We start from the raw sequence: 17923 nt of genomic DNA on the forward strand, positions 1-17923 counted from the left end.
GCAATTCAGAGGATACGAGTGAGAGAGAGAAGCATCGTGTGTTCAGATTTTCATGGACTAATCCTGGTTTTCTAGAGAGACAGAAGAGCAAAGGTGCCCCAAGTGTTACGCTTCTGGGATAGGAGTTTACATTTTGCAGAAGAGGACATAGCAGGGCCTTTTCTCCCTACTGATTGAGGCATCACTTCCAAACATACATAGTGAGGTTTTTTTTTTTCATTTTTTTCTGCTCTCTCCTGTCTAAAAGACTGGTTTAACGTTCTTAGATGCTGCAATTTAAGCCATTGTGAGCCCTGCTTGCTGCACAGCCAACTTTTTACGCAAATGGGGAAGCTTGAATTGGAAGGCAGCAGTTGATAAAAAGATTCAAATACTTCACATTTTCTCCCACCTCTTCACTTTTTGCTTCCTGTTTCTTAAGAGCTTTTGACAGGCACTTGTAAAGCAGTTTGTATTATATTGTCTTCTTTTTCTCTTTCAGAGGAAAACATTAGATCTGTACCAGTTTGTACATTACCATGTATAAATTTGTCTTTTTTTAATATGTTTTATATTTATTAACTCGCCAGTATTTGAGGCCTTCATTGCTCTGCCTTTTTGCTCTACTGTTCTCATTGCCTACTGAGTCTTCCTGTATTATTCTACATCTTTTCTTTAGGCAAATGTCAGCAGTAGAAGAGTTTTTAAATTAGCTATCCTGGAGGCATTCTTTGGAATAAAATTTCTAACAACAGGAATATGCTAGTCATACATTGCTACTAGTAGCACAAACACTCGCTCCCATTTTTTCTACAAATTTAATGTCCTATAATGAAGAGAGCTGTGCAATAGGTTGACCAAAGAAAACATCCTCCTGAAAGAGTTTTCTAAACCAGAAGATAGAACTTTGTGGAATAAAGTACCCATCTCTGAATTTTTCTACAGTGTTTACTGTATTCTGATTTTATACCATAGTTCTAGTAGAATTTCTTACATGAGTAGACAGTCCCTGCTGTATGTTTAGGGCTCTGTTATCCAGTTATCTTTCTGTGTTTCCAACACGTAGTTTTACCCTGTTGTTTTCGAAGCTGCATAGAAAGCTTTCAGGGCTGCTATGCTACTCTGTTTCTTTGTCTATCCAAATACCATTTGAGCTCCTGTTAAACCCTGGGACTTGTATAACTGGTATCCTATATTTTATCTTGTCCCGTGGGAAGAGAATGACTTGAGGATTAGAAGACGGGGTGTGCTTCACATTTCTAAAGTTGCATACAGCAAAATATTTGTGTGAGTTTGGACCAGTGTTTAAGCAAGCTGTTCTCTGCACACATCAGCTATGGCTTCTGTTGCGGAGTGCTTCCTTATGCCAGAGATGTGAGCATTTTGGATCTGTTCAGTCAGTACCAGAGAGTCATTCATTTCTGACCTTCTACAAACACGAGTAGAAACAGAGTTTACAAGTGTCTTCATAGTCATACAACAATGTGAAAACCACAAAAATACTGCATTAGGATACAGGGCAGGCATTGTGCTTAAACTGCATTTACATTTTATTTCCTGTGTAGTTTCCAGAATCGTATATAGCAAAGGAAGACATGAAGCCTGAGTCTTTCATAGTGGATGATAGAAGAAGCATGGGAATGAAAACTTAAGTGAGAAAATTCAGCTGTATTGTCTTTGTCCTTTTTTTTTTTTTTTTTTTTTTTTTTAGGTATTGAACCTTTTTCTGGCCTTGCTGCTGAGTTCATTTAGTTCAGACAGCCTTTCTCCTACAGAGGATGATAATGAAATGAACAACTTGCAGAATGCTGTTGCAAGAATTCAGAAGGGAATAGATTATGTGAAGAAAAAAGCAGGTGAATGCCTCCAGAAGTCTTGTTGGGGGAAACAAGCTGTTGTAAATCAAAGATCAGCAACAGATCAGTTGAATGATGAGAGAGACCATTGCATTTCCAACTGTACCATCGCTGAAATGAGGATAGATAGGAATTATCACAAAAATGAGAATGGAATGGCCATGGTTAAAGGTGGCAGTGACTATACATCATTCATAAACAACCCAAGCCTTACTGTTACAGTACCAATAGCTGTTGGAGAATCTGATTTTGAACATCTAAATACAGAAGAGTTTAGCAGTGACTCAGATTTGGAGGAAAGCAATGAGGTAAAATTTAAATATTTTATATTTTGTATGAATGAATTGTACCAATTGTATTATTTCATAGTATGGCTCTTCCTGCTTAGAAATAGAAAGTGATTGTGATTTGAGATTGTTGGACTGTATTGAGAGTGAATAAACTGAGGTGGGAAAGTAGGAAATCCAGGCAGAACTCTATAAACATAGATGAACTCATTTATAAAAAGGTTTTGAAAACAAAACTTTTCCATCTTTTTAGTTGAATAGACAAACTAGTTATATGTACAGAATAAACAGATACAAAAGACATGTTTTTTTTTGTGTATAGCTATAATATTTCCATGAAGTGAGGATGAAAGTAAACTGCTATTTGAAAATATTAGATGAGATATGCTATTAAAAAATATTAATACCCTTTCCATTCAATTTTTAAAGCTCAATGAGTTCTACAGAAATCAGCATTATTTGTACTGGATAATCTAACAGAGGTGCTAACTCAGGCTAATGAGACCAATATCAACAGTTTTTGAGTTCTGAAGTTAAAATGATGGGGGAAAGGCTAGGGAACAATGTCAGTATTATAAGATGAATATGTCAAGTAAAAACAATGAGAAAAAAAGAATTACTATTCTACTAATTGAATGAAAAAATATTAATGTCTTGTTTGGGAGAGTTTTGAACTAGGGAACTTCCTGACCTTAAACTGGGTCAGCTTTAGGAAAGTGGTCATTTGTCAGCAGCTGCAGATTCAGGGGGCAAGCAAAATCATGGATTTCATCAGAATCCTGAGAGACACTTTGAAAAGTCAGATTTCTGTGCTATGGCTCCAGTGCAGACTGTGTCTGGTACCAAGTCCTGTGGCACCTGAAGACACAAGGACATTAATGAAGAGTCACTGCTTGTGCAGACAGCCATACTCCAGCCTGGATTGCTTTGCCCGGAATATTTTGTTTTATTTGGGTGCTTTTGGTGTTTGGTTTTGGTTTTTTTTATTTGATTGATTGTGGGCTTTTTACATTTTTCATTGTTTGGTTTTGAATTTGCACATATTCTTTCTAAATTTTAGAAAATAAGTTTGTTCTAGAAAGTGTGGTTAAATTAAACTTCAATATGAAATTTCTAATAAGGTGACTCTTCAGGTTTTTCTTTTACTGTAGAGTGCAGTGTTCAATAGTTACACTTGTCCATTATTTCAGCAGCTTATTTCCTGACACTTGATTTGTTCCATCCACTTTTTGGAGGTTCTGTTACTCCATGTAACATGTGTTGACCTCAGTTGAGAAGACATTAGATTACTAAGAGGCCTCTTAAAAGCAAAGCAAACAGTATTCATAACTTGTTTTAGGGTATTAACAGTGCTTTTTAAGGAAGCTATAATGTCTACTGAACAGCTGCTACATCTTTTATGTATTATAAATCTCAATAAAGGATACTGGCCTTCTTAATGTGTTTTAATAAAACTTGGTTTTGTGGAAGGAATATCTGATGAATCCAGGTAATTTATTCTTGCTCTGATAACTGTTAAATCTAACCCTTACCTGGAAATGATCCAGCAATTTTAGACACATGATTCTTCATTAATTTATATTTAACAATTGGGTAACATAATCTGTGCCTTCTCATCTCTGATGTTCAAGATTAAACATCAGCATGAGCTGTTTATAAGATACTATTATCTAGTATTAATTTTAACCCACTCAAATTTAGAAAAGCAGCCAAGGATTGGCATAGTTGAAAGACAACCATAGGACATACATAAATTAATAACAAAAAAAATACGTCCTGTACACTAGTTCATAGTCAGTAAGGAAACTGTCTTTCATGTTGTAGATTATTTCAGCTCTTTCGTTCAGACTTTCCCTTTAAATGGGGTCAGTTTATATTGGAGTTGTTAGAGTTACGTTATTTGGTGAGCCTTTGAGAAGTCATTGGTGAGAAGTGAGATTAGATTGATTCCAGAAGATTAACAAAAGATAGGTGAGAGGTACTTAAGGAATTCACAGGTTTATTGCTAGACATGGGTTTTCATTTCTACATTGCTATAGATCTGTTACAATCCATAATGCACCTTAAACTGTTTGAAACTTTTCTTTTTTAAGTCATGCAGTTAAAAAAGGTAACTATACTGAGAAAAATTGCTTACCCAGAAGTTTTCGTGTTTGACCTGGTATAATTGATTTTGTTTGTTTGCTTGTTTTGTTTTGCCTGCAGCTTCTTTCTGAAAGTGTATCCTAGAAACATATTTGACATCTAGTGAAGACCAGGAACAACCTTGATAATGAAATGCAAGGAAAAATATAGTTCTGTTATTTTAAAGGTCTAATTACTATCATTTAGAGGATGCTCTAAAGCTTTAATATACACAGCATGGATGTGTGTATCTGTGGGTTTTTTGGGTGTGGTTTTTTTTTTTTTTGTGGTTGGAGGTTAGGGGTGGAGGGTTTTTTTTGAAGTTTTTGGGTTGTTTGGTTGGGGTTTTTTTTTTAAGTTCAGTCCCAAGTCCAATATACATCTATGAGCTTCGGATATTCTGCTTTTACCTCTTTCAGTACATCTTTGGATATGCTTAAAGCTCTAAATGTTATGTTTTGCACATCTGACATACCTAGAAAACACATTTTTAAAGAAGTAGGAATTAATACTACTGCTGTTTCCAGAACTCAAACAATCTAAAGGGTACCGTGTTTTAACTTCGTTGCGTACCATTCTTACTTCTCACAGGAGTAAAAGCAAGCTGGATCAGTCAAGAATGCAGATCTGGTGCTTTTTAACCAGGCAGAGCAACATGTCAGCACGTTTAAACAGGTTACCTAAGCAAATCATAACTATATGATCACTTCTGAGATTGATTGGCCTGCATGCTACTCAGCTACAATGTATTTTTCCCCATCCATTGCAATGTAGTGGAAACATGCACAGCCGCTCTGTAAGCTGAGTCCCATGACTCACGTCACAGCATGGTTGAGGGCAACCCCAACATGTTCCCTTCTCCTTGTTACATCTTTGGTATTTTCTGTACTATTCCCGTGGCACAACCTGCATGCTTTGTAGGTTTTTATTATTGTTAACTGAACTATTAAACATTCAAGTTTAAAAGAGGTTAACAGCCTATGATTTTATGAAAAAAGAAAGGTAATCTTCACTTGACTTTTTCTATTCATCTGTTGAACCATGTTTTTAGCTGTCATGTAATTCTGAACATTTTCTGATCATGTTCATTTGACCAATGCCTTCGTAATATTACATATATACAATTACTTGTGTGCTAAAGTGTTTATATCTTTTGATATAAATTGTTTCATGTTTGTTCGCAATGTTTTTATAGTTTACATTCCAGTTTTCTCATATAGGAGAAGCTATAGGATGAAAGATACACTCCTGGGAACAATTAAACATTTTTTTTATACATATGCATAGTCCTTTTGAATATGAATGTAATAATTTAGTTATATTCTACTCATGAAGTTTGTGTATGTCAGTATGTTTGGAAGTTAGGCAATCATATGTATCAGTTTACTCTTCATCATCAATAATTCCTTGTGAACTTAATCCAATTGCTTTATTTTTAGACAGACATAAAACATCATTTCAAGCAAAACTTCTGTGTAGGTGTCTAAATTAATCTGGGTATTTTAAAGCGATATAAATAAGGAAGTTCAAGCAAGAAAGAAATATTAAAAAATTGAAAAATCCAGGATAAGGCTAAAATTAAGACAATTGTTAAAAAGACAAAATAGGAACTACTACCCTCCAAAACCTCTAAACGTAGGAACTCCAGAAGTGTAAAACAAACCTGAATTGTACCAAGCTATGTATTTCTTATTCCTGATAATCTCTTCTGAATAGTTGGACAGTTCCACTCCTTGCCATTTAGGCGTCATTGAGATATTCATTTTCCAAATACAAATTTTGTATGGCTTTGTTGTGGAATCCTGCATTATCTTTCATATATTCTTTGGCACTATATTATATATTAGAAATATTTCATGTCTCACTTCCATGCCCAAGGGGCCTGTAAGCTATTCAGAAAGATAGAATGGAAAAATGTCTTTCTAAGGATTTTTCCAAACCATTTTACAAAAGACGCTTAAGTAGGGGAGAGTAGAATGTGGTAGTATCCCATCCTACTGATGCTAAGTGTGGGGCGATGATTCTGATTTGATGGATATTGTTCATGTGACACTGCTTCTGCTTCAAGCTTCTATTGTCATGAATCTGAACAGGTGTAGAACAGCATGCAAATTAGTAAACCAAGGGCTAGTAATCATTTGAATGAAAAATACTTGAATCTTTTTCATTTAGATGTCACATTGTCTTACTATAACCTTTCTTGCAATATATGGTCATGCTGCTTCTTGTTTTAATAGATACGCATAAGCATGTTATTTTTTTTTTCCTAGGTTACATAGAGTGGGAGAGATAGGTTTTGTTTTTTCTATGGACAATACTTTTGGTCTCTTCAAAAGTAACTAATTTGCAAGCCTTATTTACAGACATACTTTTATTTCAGAAAAAGACAAGTAAAAAGATCACAATAAAAGTGACTTTATCAACTGTACTTACACTGAAGAGTACCATACTCAGTGATAAGTCAAGCCGATGTAGTAAAGATGATGATTACAAAAAACGTGCTTTATGTCCTTTCTGTTGTTTAATTGATAGTTGACACTAAATGGAATAATGAAATTGTTTTTATTGAAGAAGTATTTCCTGCTGGAAATAGATCTGATGAAGCAGGAAAATATTTCATTGATGGAATATAAGCGGTGAAACACAGATGTGCTAAGGTTTTCTGTTGCATTTCTATGTAGTAATATTTTTGGATCCTCTTTTCTAAGAGGTTCCTGAACATAGCTTCCAAAGCACTGATATCAACGATCATCTTTCATGTTTTACTGCAGTTCTTTACCTCCTTCTCTAGCAAAAAGTGACTTAGTCTACTTCAATTAAAAAGGAGAGGGAGAGAGAGAAAGAGAGATCCTTAATAAATGAGAAGATGAGCATATGCAGCACAGTCTTCCTGTGGTTTTGTTATGTGGTTTGGTTTTTTTGTTTGTTTGGTTTTTTTTTAATTACACAAGACAGTGTTTCCCTTTTATTCCTTATGTTAACAGGTGTATTGCTGGTATGTTTGTTCTTTGCTTTGGAGGCTGGGAAACGTATCAGATTTTCCTTTACTGTCAGTAGCCTACTTGTTATTAGCTCTTATTACTGTTTTCTTTAAAGACATTAGCTGCAATTTTGTGTACACTTTCATTTATTATTTTTAAGAGGATGCTGACTAAAGATTGACTCTTAACCAATTACCTCAAGCAATCATAAGTGGCTTCAGTGGGACAATTTGTAGTCATAACATTATTCTTGCAGGTATTTGTGCTATCATACCTTGACTCCTTCAGGAAAAAAGGAGAAGCATGAGCTCCAAATTTTGACCTTATAACAGTACAATAGATATTTGTATTGAAAAAATTAATGTTTTCAAAATCTGAATAGCTTTTCACTTCCAACAGTGAAAAAGAAAAAAGGTATTATATTGAGGGAACTTTCTCTAACAAAAATGTTTTAGCTGCTGATTTGCAAATGTCAAGGCAGCTAATCAAATTTTGAGTACGTGAGTTGACTTATTCAATCCAGAGCTCTTCTAGCTGTTAAAAAGAAGAGCTAACTCTGTCCCAGCTGAATCCAGGAATTTAGTGTATATACAGTGAGGCCTTCTTACTTTAGTTTTGCAAACTTTGAACAGCAGCTAAGTGCCCTAGAAGGTGAAGGATGAACATTTCTGTCTCTCCTAAAAGTTCTATTCCTGGAGTGATTCACAAAATCAGTTAGATCTGTGTGAGCTTTGTACATAGCAAAGAAACTAACTGAATTTTTAATTAGAACAGGAAATTCTTCTGTGCATATTGCTTTTTACAGTAGTTTTTTTGTTGTTGTTGTTTTATACCTTCATCTTAGTGAAAAATATAGGCACCTCATATGAAAAAGAGACCTATGTTCAGTGAAATCTCTAACTCTTTAGGCACAGGATTATATCCTACACTGTCCTTAGAAGAAAGAGGGAACCAGGCTACCTGTTCTTAATAGCAAAATAGGTCATTGAGCTTCTAACTTGATTTCTAAAGTCAAGAAAATTGCCTTTCTTAACTAAAGATAAAAAATTTCTCTAATCTCTGATTCCTCTACCAGATATTAAATGAGATATACAACTTCATGTTCTAAACACATTGATTCTTTTCATTTTCTTTTCCTTTTATGGTTGTTCATCTTTTAATGTTGTTAATTCATAAAAATCTGTATTCTTTCAGTTGAATTCATGTCATCTGTTCAAATGGTGTACTAAGTAGCTTACAGTTCAAATGACCCAGAGTACTTCGTGTTGGTTTTAATTTTTGTTAGCAATATGACACAAAACTTCCTTACTCTTAAAAAATAGATATATTTAAAATTAGTAATTTGATGCATAATTCAATTCATTATTTCAGTTTACCCACCACTGCTGCAACATTTTGCAATATATATATATATGCTATGTCATGGAATGATGAAAGCAGCATATTAATAAAATGATGGAGGTCTATAGTACTATTCTCAGATTCAATAGAATTAGTGATAGGAAAAAATGTTTGCTGTGAATATTGATATTTTAAAATTAATGCTACTAAAAATGAAATAGGTTTTTACATTAAATATGAGTAATTTGGGAGTTCTATTTCAGATAATCAGTTTCTTAAGTAACAGCACAATACGCAATATTATTGAACAATTTTTAATAACAATGCAGAACACTGGATTACTTTTGCTTACTAAATTAACTCTGTCTTCTTTCACAAACATAGCAAAAATTAAATTGTTTAACACCTAAAATAATTTTGTCCTTTCTCATTTCACAATTGAGGTGTAAATATAGCTTGATTGGATAGTGCCTGTAACTTGTCTGCTTTTATATCTTAAATGTCTCTTAATCATGCAAGTCTAGCTAAATTAATGAAAATGGTGTTAATCATACAAAACAGAGGCTGTTTTATGAAGTGTGCTTACATCATTCCCTACCGACATTTAGTTGTGTGAATTCATTACTGATGTTATATACTTCTTGATAATAACATTGTAAGATGGCAGAGAATGCTGTGACCAAAACTACTTTGACTTAGTTTGGTACTCATACTCAGATTAACTGTACAGAACACCGCATCTTCTTTTAAAATCTTCAGGCATGGATTTTTGCAATACACATGCAGCTTTGAAAATAAAAAATAAATTAAGACTTACTCTTTAATTAGTATTTTTTTCATACTAATGTGACTTATGTAATTTTAATTATTAAAACAAAACAAAAAAAGTCTTTTATTTCTAGGTGTTAGCTGTACAGGTATGCGTACCAGAGTAATGGGTAGTTTCAGAATGCACAATGTAATACATATGTGCATTGGCAAAAGAATGCAAATTAATGCCAGTTGAAATGTATTTATCATACTTTTTCCTTTTTGAAACTTACCAGTATGTATGAAAAACATAAAAGGTGTTCCTATGTTAGTGATAATTATGAGGTAAGATAGGACAGGCTTAATTTGTTTTATGAATATGTTTAGGGTAATGTTCAAATTCACATCTGAAACAAGATTTCATATTAATCCTGATTTTATGTTAGCATTTTCCAATCTAGATGATAAGAATGATCTTAAAATGAAATATAACTAAATTATCTGTGGTCAAAGGTAACGAAATTTTATTATAGATTGTCATATATGCCAGATGTAGTTAGCTTGCATCATACTGATGTTTAAGATGCCAGTGAAAAAAACCTGATAATTCATTCTCTTTATTTTTATATTATTAATAATGGGCACTGAAATAAAATGACTCCTTAAAAATCTGCTACATTTTCTCCATTGGACAGTTTACCCTGACAGTTCACCATTTAAAGTTTTTTGCTATCAGGATTTACTGTCTTCGGGTTGAAGAGACTGCTTTAATGAAAGTAGCTACCAACATACATCTTCTAAAAGCATACAGTGTAACTGGTATTGGTTTAAAATGTAGCAAGAGAAATTATAGTAAGAAAATAATAGTAGAAAACGAAAGACATAGAATGTGTATCAGAAGATCTACTTAGTAGTAGTTGAACTTTGATGAATGATAACACTGTGCTATATTTAGACCAGAAATTCTGAAATTCCGTGAAAGATTACATGATACGCCTTGCAATCTCTAGGTAGAAAGTAGATGATTTATGCACATTTCAACAGCATTGACTGCTATATGTGGATGAATGTTTTGTGTGTGTTTCTGGTGACAAATACTGTTCTTATTATAACTTGCACACAGTGTTGCATGCTTAAAGTTAATTCCAGTTCTGAAAGAGTAAATATTAGTAAAGTATAATTGTTAACAAATTTTATTTTCAGAAGCTAAATTTTTCCAGTTCATCTGAAGGAAGTACAGTTAATTTAGCTCTCTTTGGAGAAGAAAAAGCTGAAACTGAACCAGAAAAAGCATCAGAGCTGCAGGCATGCTTTACAGAAGGTATGGAAATAAAATTTGGGGTTAGCAATTGCATTTTGGTTGTTTACAACAAGCATTGACAGCTGAAGGAAGCTTTTTTGCTACAGTTAGTCAAGTCTTAGCTATTAATGTTGCCTGTTGTAGATAGTTGTACTGAAGTCCATGGAACCATTTGTGTCATGCAAAGTTAAATATGTGTGCAGGTGATAATTTATAATATTTTTTAAAAAAATATTAGGCACAATTCTATAAACTAATTCTCAGCAATCAGTAATCCTGTTGATTTAAATTACGTGCTCAGTAGTAAAATTTGTGAGACCAAACCCAGGTTCACTCCACTGAGAAATTTAAGCCAGAATTATGTGATTTCCCATGGTCCCTTCATAGTGCGAGGAAGCAATCCAGTGGATGATTCAGATCTTGGAAAGTTTGGCTCCAACAATGGAGTTGTGATCTTGACATTACACCATTAATGAGAGGAGAGGGTGCATAAATGTAATGTGGGATGCAACAAGTGAATGAGATCCTATGTTTCTATTCAAGGAAAGAAGTCTTAACAGCATACTTGCACATCCTTAGAAATTTCCATTTATTTTAATTCTGTATAGCTGCTTCCTTTAGGGGACTACTGCAATTTAATGTATAGGAATGTATTTCCCATTTTAGTGATATTAAAGATTTTACTTTAACTAATAATAATAATTTACTTTAATTTTACTTTAAGTCACGATTAAAATAATTCAAAACAAAATACGTTCCGGGATTAACTCTCCTAACCTGTCCATGCTTTTTAATTTACCATTATAAAGACACATTTGACTTAGGCTAGGACTCTTGTCCTTTGAAATAACATGTCACTCATCTTTAAAAAACACAAAAAATTGTTTTGGAATGTGGGGCTATATTGAATAAATCAAGCTCTTGAATAAAAAGAGTACACTTCTCAAATAATTTCATTTTATATTTCAGTTCTTCCTTATATTATGTGATGTCTATCAATCCTTAAGCATAAGATTAATTTTTCTATAATGTAGGCATTTTAAGTAGTTGAAGGTAACGTAAATCATGCTCTTCACAGTGGTAGCTCTTTTATCTGAACTGATGAAATATAGCTTAACTTACTTGTAACATATGAACTTAATGACGCTCACAGGAAAACTAGAATCCTGCCTTTGAGACTCATTAAAACCATTTAGGCTTGGTTATGTTTCTATGTGATGAATCATTTCTAAAGAAACAAGAAGACTAGTATTAGCCAGGCAGATACTGAGGTTCATTGAAAACTATGCCTTGAGGCCCAGTGATGAGGTAGGGAGCTCTCCAAGGTGAGGCAGAATTCTATGGATGGTTGCCACAAACCTGTACCACGTGGAAGAGCTCTCACAATCTCCAGTTAAATCAGTCGTTTATGTCGTGAAAGAGCTATCCTTAGTCAGCCCTTGAAGCAGAGGCCATTCCTCAGTCTAATAAAATAAAGAGTGTTTACATTTGTGAGATTTATTTGAACCTTAGCTTAGAGACAAAAGCACTTTAAAAAGAAACTGCTGTACTCTTGAACTAGTTTATGTGAAATTTGCTACATGTTTATACTCTTTGTTTCTACTCCCTGACAATTCTCATATGCTCTCTTATTATCTATATATAAATGAAAAATAATTTTTTTAAATGTGTTTATGAATGAAAATTAGGTCAATTAGATGACTCCTTTTGATTCTAAGCTTGATATAGTATCAGGATAATAGAAAAAAATGCAAGTTTTCCTGAATCCAAAGTATCAAATCAAGATGGTAAGGATGCTTGAAGTAGCATACAGTAATGTGAAGCGCTGACTATTTCATGAAACAGGAGCTAGTTAAGAGTGATTTTGATTTTTCAGGATAATGAAAATTCTCCCATACAACAATTTGTCATTGTTTGTATTATTAGGCTGTATACGGAAGTTTAAATGCTGTAAAGGCAGTATGGAGAGCACAAAAGGAAGAATCTGGTGGAACCTTCGAAAAACCTGCTACAAGATAGTAGAACACAACTGGTTTGAAACATTCATTGTCTTCATGATTCTTCTTAGTAGTGGTGCTCTGGTAGGTAGAGCATACACCCATAGAAACAGTACCTATAAAAATGTTTTATCAAAGATAATATTACAACACATCTGTGTTCATTAAGAAAAAAAAAAAAGTTGGCTTGAAAAAGAGCTTGGAACTAAATTCCCAGAATATTTTGAGTGGTGCATATAAAATAAACCATTAAAATTCTGCTGTCATATAGCCTTCTGCAGATGAATTTTTTGATGAATACAAGGTGATAAGCGTGTGTGAGGGTGCTTACAAAAAGATTACACTAAAAATCTTGTTTAAGAAATTATAAAAATCATACAAAATGAATTGTATGCAATAATTGGAACAGTTATTCTACGTTAAATTAAATTTGTCCTAAAAGCTGTGCAGATACTGAATTCATCATGTTCTCAGTTAATTTTTTGCTTTAGTTTTAGTTTCAGTGTTTCTAGACTGTTACATAGGCATCCTTGAATGTCTTTATATTATTCTTAGTGACATTTAGCCCTTCACACAGCTACTAAATATTGGGTTCTTTTTGATTGTTTATTGACATAGGATTTGATATGTACTGTCATTATCTCTGCTCTGGCACCTGAAACACCACACCTCTTCCTTCTTCTTTGACCTTGGTGCTTGCAGGGTAGTTTCTCTCACTTTTTCTTCAGTCCTCATACTGCCATCCGGTATTTTGCTCTTTCTTAAATATGTTTTCCCAAAAGCACCATCAGCTTCACTGATGGGCTCAGCTGCTTCCTGTGGTAGGTCCATTGTGGAGCCAGCACAAGGCAGCCCCTGGCCTCTTATCACAGTTGCAACCCATGCAGCCTTGCGCTACCAAAACCTTACTACCAACACCCAATGTTGGAATTCAGCAAAGATCAGCAGCAATGTAATATTTCGTCACTGTATCTCATTATTCACTTTAGTTCGTTGAATTTAATATAATCAGGAGACTGAAATTCTGAAAAATGTTTTTGGCAACTTCTAGTCATTACAATGTAATTCCCTTATCAGGGAATGATAAAATCTAAAACTCAGGAAGAAGGCAGCTGTAATCTCTGCCCATGTTGGCTTTTCATGGTAAAACATCTAAAGTTGAAAGTGATTTTACTTTGCAATTTTTAATTTATTTTTTTGGCTTAGTTTATAGTTTGCCAAGACCTATCAATATCTGACTTATATGCAACCCATTTTTCACAGGCTTTTGAAGATATATATATTGAACAGCACAAGACTATAAAAATCATACTGGAATATGCTGATAAAATCTTCACTTACATCTTTATTCTGGAAATGGTGCTAAAATGGGTGGCCTATGGTTTTCAAACTTACTTCACTAATGCTTGGTGCTGGCTGGACTTCCTGATTGTTGATGTAGGTACTATACTTTCTATGCAGCTTATTTCTGTTTAGGCAGGTCCTTTTATGTAACTCTAGACTGATACGTACATATACAGTGAAGAATATAAATTGGGTTTAAAAGAGCAGAAAGTGACATACCAGCGATTAAGATTCCATTGTAATTATTCAGTGAGTAACTAAATCTGCCTTTCTATTTATGCTATCATTGACTGCATGTTTTCTGTCTGTGTTTTACTGTACTGGGTCCCAACCAGTGAGTGAGGACTATCAGCTGTTTGGACTTCAGTCTTCTCGATTTGATGACAGAGAACAAGGAGGAAGCAGAAACAGAAAGGAAAGGGATATTTAAGTGAGCCCATGGGGTTGGGGTAGGAGAGTTCATCCCAGGCTTAATGAACCACTGGCAAAGAACTGCAGGGACGAATGGTGTCAGGAAATCAAGAAAGAAAAAAAGAGGGGGTGGGAGCAAGGAGGCAGCAATTGGAGTAAGGAGAAAGATTGAGGAAAACAAAAAGTGATGGCCTATGGATCAATATAGAAAGGTGGGAATCATTCATTCACAGTCCTCATTTTGACTGTTATGGCGCTCACTTTCTACTAGGCTGCAGGGCTAATTTCAGTGCAACTCTTCCACTTTTAATTGGCACATGACTTTCTAAAGATTCTTTTTTGGAAGCTGAAATTATTTTGGTTTTGTTTGTCTCTGATTATAAAGAATGCCTCTTGTTGCCTCTCTGAATTCTTCTAGCAGAAAAAAACCAATCAGGTTTTAGGTGACAGAATTAACATTTTTCAACAATTACGATAAAAAGTAGTGTTGAAATTGTGCTCCAAAGAAATTAAGCAAATTAGTGGCATTGCATGATATGTTCGTATAAAGGAGTTCTTTATAAGAACAAGAGATTCAACAAATGGACTGGGGAATTCTCCGCTAATCAGATGGAATCTGGGACAGAAATTTTGTCCCCTACCAATAGAATTGAAACCTACCTAACCCTCTTCTTTAAATCCTTTTTTGGAGAGAAAGGCACAAGTAGTGTTTGTTATCTGTCTTCCTCATTTAACTGTGCTTCTCTTTTTAGTATCAGTTATGGTGTGGGGACACAAAATCCTCATTCTGAAAATTGGGCTAATTCAGTGCAATGAGATATAATATGTTTTCTATGGGAAATGCAATTTTTATCTTTCTCCTTTCATGTCTTCTGCATTCCGTTTGTTGTGAACACCCAATATATACTTACACAAAGTATAAAATCAATATGTATTTCCAAAACAGATCTATTGATCTCTAAGAAACTTGGTAAGTATAAGAAGTTCTCTTTCCTTGAGATTAAATTCTGCAAAATGAGATACCCTCAACAAGCAAAGGTATCTGTTAAGATACTTAAGTTATATTAGAGTTAAGTTAAAGTTAAGACTGTCTTTGAGTCAGGCTGAATATATAATTTTTTATTGACGTTCTTTATGGATGCCATAGACTTCTGTTTTTTTTTTTGTTATTGTAACTCAAATGTTAACTGACATAGTATGACAATTTTATAATTAGAAATCAGCAGCAATCATGCAGATAGATTTTGTCGTCTTTGCATAAAATTCTTTATGCCATGCTTTAGTTTCATTTCCTGTTAGGATTCCAAGACAGTATGTTTCCAGAACCTTGTGATACTTAAATTTGTCTGTTTGTTCTATTTGGCCTTATAGTTGTCATTTGTGAAAATGAAAGAAAATAATAAATACACGTATTACCATTTAAGAAGTATTCAGAATTAGTATCTTTGTACAAGGCTGTGTTAGGAAAGTTGATCTTGAATTGTGTTTAAGATAAATTCTTCTTAGTAAAGCGTACCGTATCTCCATATGGATAGGTATGGGCTATTCCTTTTTTTCAGTGATTTCAGGGCTTTCATGTAGCTATCATCATTTCTTGCTTGGGGTGCCTACATCTTAGGACCCTATACCAGCAGATAGTATAATTTAGTTTGGAAGGCACCTTTGGAGTTTTTCTGGTCTAGCTCCTTGCCTTGAAAGCTTAGAAATTAGCTCTAACGTCAAGGTTAGACTAGACAGCTCAGTGATACAAGTTTTGAATGGAGATTCAGCCACCTTACTTGACAGTCTGTTTCCAGTGCTTGACCACCTGTATTGTAAACCTATTCCCCGCCTCCCTCAACCCCATACTCCCAAAAAAGTCAGTGGTGATCTGCTTAGCTTTTCCTGACTTTATTTCCAGATTTACTTGTTATTGTTTTCAGCTACTAGCAAGCAACTGTAAGTCTTTCTCTTACTGCTGGCATTTTACCTGTTGATTTAGGTAACAGGCAGCGTGCTGCCCCCAACTGTTTGAATCGATCTTTGCTTTATCTTCCTGTCCTATGCCTTTATCTAGATAAACATTGAACAAATTAGCCATACCAGTACCAGAATAATTAAATGTTTCACAGTAAGTCAGCATTTTATGGGATCTTTTTAGGCAAACTGTTCTGTACCTATCAGTCTAAACTCTCCAACTGTCCTATTTGGGAAAGAACTCAGAGCATACAAACAGAAATTCCTACCCATCATAATGTTCACAGTGTTTCCAGAAAAGGATAATTAGCCCCCAAACAAGTACAAATGTTGGTTTTGCTCAGCCTTCCATATGGAAGTTCAGAGAGTATAATGAAAGAGAACAAACCTGGCATTGTGTAGTGTTTGACAACTTGCCTGAGCTACCCTTAGAAGAAAGAAATCTGCATAAGGCCTCCTCGTGTAAATGCAACAGAGACAGCCGTCTGCAGTGGAAGACTCGATGAGAACAGAAGTCTTTGTCTCTCACCAGAAAACAGCAGGACAATCAGCGTTTGAGCTGTCAGTCCAGCTGTACTGAAGGTTTCAGTAGTTCTTCTGGATTAGACCCTCTCTTCCACAAGAGTAATAATGTTAAAAGAGGAAATAAACGTCAAGGCACATTAATTGTCCAAAACATGAGCAGTTTAACAAATCCAAAGTAAGATCTTTCTACCTTACGTTAACAATATGCTTTTCTCTAAATGCCCTATTTAGTAGTTACAAGAACGGAAAGTTTAAATGAAGCCGAGGATGGATTCTATCCGAGAAACACCATTACAGTGTTTTTTACATTTCCCCTTTTTTCTGGTGACAATGTACCTTTTAAATTTACCGTATTGGTGAAAGTATATAATATTATTTTAAAATTTTACATCACAGAAATGTAACAGCAATTTATATGTGGAGGAAAGTTCAGAGCTGGTATCAGGAGTTTTCCAAATCATGATCATACATAAGGAAGAGGAAGTAATTATTAAAAAAAAAAACAAAAAACAAAACCAAAAAATGCTTATGCATGCACACACATCCACCGACGGCACCAGAAAAATGAAGCTTTAATTGCTATCAGCACCATGTGATGAGATGAACTATCTTCCCTCTCCTTTCTCCCCTCCAAAAAAAGAAAGGCAAAAAAAGCAATATATTAAATTGTATTTTAGTTTCCAAAGAAAGATAAAATTATGTAGAGATGTGCTAATTTTGAAGGAAGAAGATTTCTTGCAATGCAAATATGCAAATATAACTGCATTATCTAAGTAGATATGGTTATCTGACAGGATTACTTGAAACAGATTTTCTCTATATCTTCTCTAGAATTGTAAAAATAAGGCATAATGATCTTCAGGTCTTGATGGATTCATATAGATTAATGCTTTCTATGTTAAATGTTTGTCTAGCATTTGAATTTAAAGAACGAACAGTCTTCCGAAACTGAGTTCAAGGCCAGGCTGGATGGGGCTTTGAACAACTTAATCTAGTGGAAGGCGTCCCTGCCCATGGCAGAGGAGTTGGAACTAGATGATCTTTAAGGTCCTTTCCAACCCAAACCATTCTA

At 34.3% G+C, this 17923-nt stretch overlaps 1 protein-coding gene across 20 annotated transcripts in view; it reads left to right on the plus strand.

Moving 5' to 3' along the window:
• Positions 1-17923, plus strand: part of LOC104382913 (sodium channel protein type 2 subunit alpha) — a 55551-nt gene that overhangs the window by 25297 nt on the left and 12331 nt on the right. For all 20 annotated transcript variants that reach the window (XM_086615940.1, XM_086615943.1, XM_086615941.1 and 17 more), the window contains 4 exons: positions 1691-2143; positions 10522-10639; positions 12545-12699; positions 13879-14052. In XM_086615940.1, the coding sequence (XP_086472066.1) occupies positions 1691-2143; positions 10522-10639; positions 12545-12699; positions 13879-14052 (900 nt within the window). The remainder of the gene's footprint in view (positions 1-1690; positions 2144-10521; positions 10640-12544; positions 12700-13878; positions 14053-17923) is intronic.

This window comes from Tauraco erythrolophus, chromosome 8 (genome assembly GCF_009769465.1).
Source record: "Tauraco erythrolophus isolate bTauEry1 chromosome 8, bTauEry1.pri, whole genome shotgun sequence".
Taxonomy (NCBI): Eukaryota; Metazoa; Chordata; class Aves; order Musophagiformes; family Musophagidae; genus Tauraco; species Tauraco erythrolophus.